We start from the raw sequence: 5,276 nt of genomic DNA on the forward strand, positions 1-5,276 counted from the left end.
GGGCCGCGCACCGCCGGGGCCCGGGGCCCGGCCCGGGGCCCAGCACAGGCCCAGCAGCAGCAGCAGCAGCGCCCTCGCCATGGCAACCGCCGCCCGCCTCACGTGACGGGGCGCCGCGCACGTGACGCCGCGCACGTGACGCCGCGCGCGGGGCGGGGCGGGCGCCAAGATGGCGGTGTGCATCGCCGTGATCGCCAAGGAGGTGGGGCGGGGCCCGGCCCGGCCCGGCGGCGGTGGGGCCGGAGCGGGGCGGTGGGGCCCGCGCAGGCATCAGGGGGGCGGGCTTGAAGCCTCAGGTTGTGGGGCCTGAGCAAGGCAGTGCAGTACGGGAGCAGGGCCAGGGCTGGGGCTGTGGGGGCTGAGCAGGGCCAGGGCTGGGGCTGGGGCTGTGGGGGCCTAGTGGGGTGGCAGGGCTGAGGCTGTGGGGGTCTGAGCGGAGCAGCGGGGCCAGGGCTGAGGCTGTGGGGGCTGAGCAGGGCCAGGGTTGAGGCTGTGGGGCCCTAGTGGGGTGGCAGGGCTGAGGCTGTGGGGCCCGAGGGGAGCAGTGGGGCCAGGGCTGAGGCTGTGGGGCCTGAACAGGGTGATTCGGTGAGGGCTGAGGCTGTGGGGCCTGAACAGGGTGACAGGGCCAGGGCTGAGACTGTGGGGCCCAACGGGAGCAGTGGGGATAGAGTTGAGGCTGTGGGGCCTGAGCGAGGAAGTAAGGCCATGGCTGAGGTTGTGGGGCTGGAGCGGGGTGAGGGAACAGAGCTGGGGTTAGGGCCACAGCTGTGGGGGTTGCAGGGCCCCAGGCAGAGCTGTGAGAGATGGGGGGTTGTGGGGCAGGTGCCAGAGACAGAGGTTGGGATGAGCTGGGCAGGAGCAGGCTGAGGCCAGGACTGGGGGGAGGTGGGGGGCAGCTCGAGCAAGGGCAGGGACAGCAGCAGCAGCGGCATCCTGCTGCCATTAGAGGGATTTCCCTCAGAAATCCTGGGAAGGTCCCGCGGGCTGGGGACGGGCCTGGCTGGGGTAGGAGTCGCCCCAAGCTGTCAGGAGGCCTGACACTGGTGCGATGCCTGCGCAAACAGTTCTGCTGCCACTGGTGCATGRGGCCACATCTCTTCCACAAATGCTGCAGGATGTAAAGTGCTGTGATGCCCTTGAACGTAACATACTCAGAATAGCTTACTTCTGATGATAGCCATGCTTAGCACGAAAGCACTGAGGTCACGCTAGCYGTCACTCGCGGGAGTGAGTTACCAATCCCGGTTAACTGAGTTGTCATCCTCTGCAGAACTATCCCTTGTACATCCGAAGCGTTCCGACYGAAAACGAGCTGAAGTTCCACTACACCGTGCACACTTCCCTCGATGTCGTGGATGAGAAGATCTCTGCGATGGGCAAGGCTCTTGTAGATCAGAGGGAGCTGTACCTGGGGCTCCTCTACCCAACGGAAGACTACAAAGTGTATTTTTCTAGTGCCTGAGCAGCACACTCCACTTGTATTATTGCCTTCTTTCCTTTCTCCAACTTCCAATGAAGTTCTTAATTTAAGGAATTGAAGGACTAGGCTTTTATGTTCACCAGGGTGCCTCTTCTAGCATGTGTCATTGTTTTATTTAACATTGCAACAGTGATATCAAAGGTAACAAAGAGTGCCAAAACAAGCTTTTTGTCCTTAACAGATGAGTGGCATCCACTGTGTTCCTTTCCTAGCTCAGTGGCCTGCACAGTTGGCTGTTGCAGCCTCAGAGAGAGAGAGAGGGAATGTATTTAAAAACAAACTTGTGAGAAAAGGCTGAGACCAAGGGAGATATTTCAACTATTATGAAAAGTTCAATGAAAACAGTTGGTTTCAGCTAACATGCTCTAGTGGTGAAAGCCACAGTAAAAGAATAAATGTGAAGCAAAACATTATGCCTCTTTATGGTTTATGTAAACTAAGGTAAAATAACGATTAATTTTGCCAATTGCTGTAAAAATTATATAAATTAGCATTAATTTTCCCTTGACTGATTTATGTCAATTCAGCTGTCATTGCACTGGAGTCAGTGGAACTATGCTGTTTTAGAAAGCTTAGTATCTTTTGCCTGTATTGCTGGAACTTACTTTGCTTTGTTTTAAAGCCTTGGCTTCAGGTGGTGAGCTTTTTTTTTTTTTTAAAAAAAAACCTAGCGTAACTGTCATTAGGCAGATATTGACATCCAGCATTCAACAAGACTATGCCTAGGCCGTGCAAGCATGCRTTTATATGGTCTTTATTGCAAAAGCCTCAACAGGGAGAATCTATTTTCTTATTTGGTGCTGCATTTAAAACATCAGCACAAAATAGACAGACTCATTGACCAGATCGTTGTGTAAAGGTTCAAGTTCGTCATCTTATTTAGCAGCTGCTTCATTGCCCAGCTAGCAGTAAAAAAACTTACCCTCAGCCTGTGTGTTGTTTTAGCACACAAGGAGGTGCAGTGTCTGGTTTGTCTAGATTTCATAAACTGGATTCTTTATGCTCTGCCTAGTTAAAACTGACTGTGACTAGGACAGAGCTTAGACTCTTCAGGTAACATTAGTGAAAGTAGCAGGAGTATGAAGACATCTGTGGGTCGGCTCTGCAGGTGTCTAAATCCTGTACACCTAGCTCAGCTTCTCTAAAATAAGTAGTCAAGGATCACCGCTGTTCTAGTGCTTAACTCACAAAGTTGATCATTTAAACTTTCTTTGGCTTTTTGTGTCTCATAGAATCCCATGGATGGAGGATGTCTGCTGTAACAGACCTGATTTCTGGGTTTTTGTAAACTCACTTTTTAATTTTTGAAGTTCTAGATCCCACTGGCTGGTATTAGATGCCAGTTTTTGCACTTCATCTAATCCTAGTTATGTGCTGGGTACTGTATAAACACAGTGTTTCCTCTCAGCTTGTTTCTTTGACTATATTCCAGACTTGTTTTAGTTACTTTTCCAGTCTCTAGTGTGTCAGAAGCAAATTCCTTAACAGCTGTGCAGATATGGCTACGTGACAAATTCCAAGGTGAAGTTTGTTATGGTGGTGGATTCTTCAAACACAGCACTTCGAGACAATGAGATCCGCAGTGTAAGTGCAGGAAATCAGAATGCAACTAGCCACATCAGTATTTTTGCTACTTCCACTTATTCAGAAAATGCTGAGAAGCAAAAAAAAAAAAAATTAATTAAACTACAATCCCTTTTCAGATGTTCCGAAAGCTGCATAATTCATATACAGACATAATGTGTAACCCTTTTTATAACCCTGGGGACCGTATCCATTCCAGGTAAGTAGGCTGACCACAAAATCTTTGAGCTGTGTTATCTTTTGGGGACTTGCATGGCACTTAAAATCTAATAGGACCAAGAACATAACACCAGTGGTTGACCAGCACAGATGGAGGTGCTGTAACTTCTTAAAAGCTCTGTTCTCCTTGGGCCATCACTGCATAATAGAAAACTATCTGCTATTCTCATTAGACACTACACTGAACTTTTTCTAATCTCAGTACTGAGATCAGAAACATTAACTCRAGAAAATAAGAGAGAAGAGTTACCTCTTACTGCAACACAGGTAAATAGACCAGGTTAAATGTTAAGCAGCAGTAGTTCTCCCAGCTTTATCCTGGAGTAAGAACTGTTGGGCTCTTCAATATGCATAAATCCTTATGTGGATTGCTAATTGAGGAGTGCTGCCTCCCATTTCTCATCTGGAATCCCATAGCAAGTTTCTGGTAATGTTGAGGTTCTACTGCCTAGGAAAKAACTATTTCTTTCATGTTTTGCTGAGGCCAGGATAAGACCTGTGCTTATTTCAGCTTAATGCAGACATCACTGTTTACTTRTGGAACATGTTAGAGAGAGAGCAAAACCATCCACTCAGCCCAGGAAAAGCCAGCTTGTTAGCCAGTAACAGGCATTTCTGGTAGTGTAGAGGAGATCTGGTATGCTTCCTTTAATATTTGTTCCTTTCTTCCCTCTAGGGCTTTCGATAATATGGTGACCTCCATGATGATGCAGGTGTGCTAAGACTGTCCAGTCTCTTCAGAGTGCAAAAACATACCCTGGGKACAGGAGCATGCATACAAAGTGATGTATATATCATCTTCTATGTAATATATTAAATTTATTGTGTAAAATAAACTTGACACTTGCAAGGTCTGCATGCATTTCTACTCTAGCAAATGCAAGCATAGCACAGAAGTCACTGTTCAGCTTTGGTCTTGCCTTCAGGTAAGATGTAAAAGCCAACTCTTCTTAAAGGTCAACCATGTCAGATAGGTTTGTTCTCTACAAAAAAAAAAAGAAAAAAACACCCACCCACACAAACATGCAGCTGTGCTCCTGTGCAACTCAGATGTTTCCCTAGAAATTGGGCTTTGTATAACAGCAGTTCCTGCTGTGCATATGATTAGAGCAAGGACAGCTGCACAAGAGATAGCTAAGAGATTATTATTGGGATCAACCTAGATTTCAGTCAGCTGAAAGGCAGAGATAGCAACAACTGGTGCTGTGTTCCTCACACACTGGTGCTTCAGAGCAGTTGTTCTAATGTACAAGGTGCACATCAGCAACAAGTAGTCATACTGCTGCTTTTGCCAGTCTCCTTAGCTGCTGCTCCAGACTGTTCATTCCAATAGGAATGTTATGAGCAGTGCTTACCTCAAACATACTTGGTCTCTTTGTCCCATTTTTCCTTAGCCAGGACCGCTCAGATCTCTATGTAACTTAGTCCAGTAGTTCTTGGAAAGAGGGAACAGTGCATAGGTCAGCCAAAGGCTCCAGCTTTCTTTACAACCAGCCCCTGTTCATGTACTCAGAGCTCTGACAAACAGAACAAACAGTTGGTTTCAAACCTTGACCGTGATCAAGTCCCACACTGATCTTGCCTCCCTGAGCAAGTTTTTTTTGAGTGAATCACATTTGACAATATTTCCCCTTATCTCCTTCAGATATCCATTTRCACTTTTTTAAAGCAGTGTTTCAGTGTTTCTAGGACAGGTCAGGGAGCACAGGTAGTGCAGTTGGGATAAATCCCTGCCAAGAGATTAAGACATCAGGACTGCACAGCTGCCTGACTCATCCCAGACTAATCTGTTAGCATCTCCTCCCACTGCAGCTCCCTGCTGTTCTAACTGAAGACCACCAAATCAACAGCAGGTATTTATATATATAWAAATGTGACAGCTTTGTCACTTGTGCAGTACACTAATACTATAGGAGGCTGTGCAACTACAGCAAGTTCAGAGGTAATGCAGGCCCCAGATGCTAACAGCTCCTCAGTGGCTCTCCCACAC

General features: G+C 47.7%; 2 protein-coding genes across 2 annotated transcripts in view; one reads left to right on the forward strand and one right to left on the reverse strand.

The window, feature by feature from the left end:
* GALNS (galactosamine (N-acetyl)-6-sulfatase) overlaps nt 1–106 on the reverse strand; it is a 48,985-nt gene extending 48,879 nt beyond the window's left edge. The window contains exon 1 of the mRNA XM_085317761.1: nt 5–106. Within this exon, the coding sequence (XP_085173887.1) occupies nt 5–81 (77 nt within the window). The 5' untranslated portion in view covers nt 82–106. The remainder of the gene's footprint in view (nt 1–4) is intronic.
* Nucleotides 107–114: 8 nt separating this feature from the next.
* On the forward strand, nt 115–4,136 carry TRAPPC2L (trafficking protein particle complex subunit 2L). The gene is made up of 5 exons (XM_085317755.1): nt 115–202; nt 1,274–1,446; nt 2,980–3,067; nt 3,187–3,266; nt 3,963–4,136. The coding sequence occupies exons 1-5, from the start codon at nt 170–172 to the stop codon at nt 4,006–4,008; spliced, it is 420 nt and encodes a 139-aa protein (XP_085173881.1). The 5' UTR covers nt 115–169; the 3' UTR covers nt 4,009–4,136.
* The last annotated feature ends 1,140 nt before the right edge of the window (nt 4,137–5,276 follow it).

The sequence above is a fragment of the Rhea americana genome, unplaced genomic scaffold (assembly GCF_003343005.1).
Source record: "Rhea americana isolate MKP2758 unplaced genomic scaffold, rheAme1 scaffold_502, whole genome shotgun sequence".
Taxonomy (NCBI): Eukaryota; Metazoa; Chordata; class Aves; order Rheiformes; family Rheidae; genus Rhea; species Rhea americana.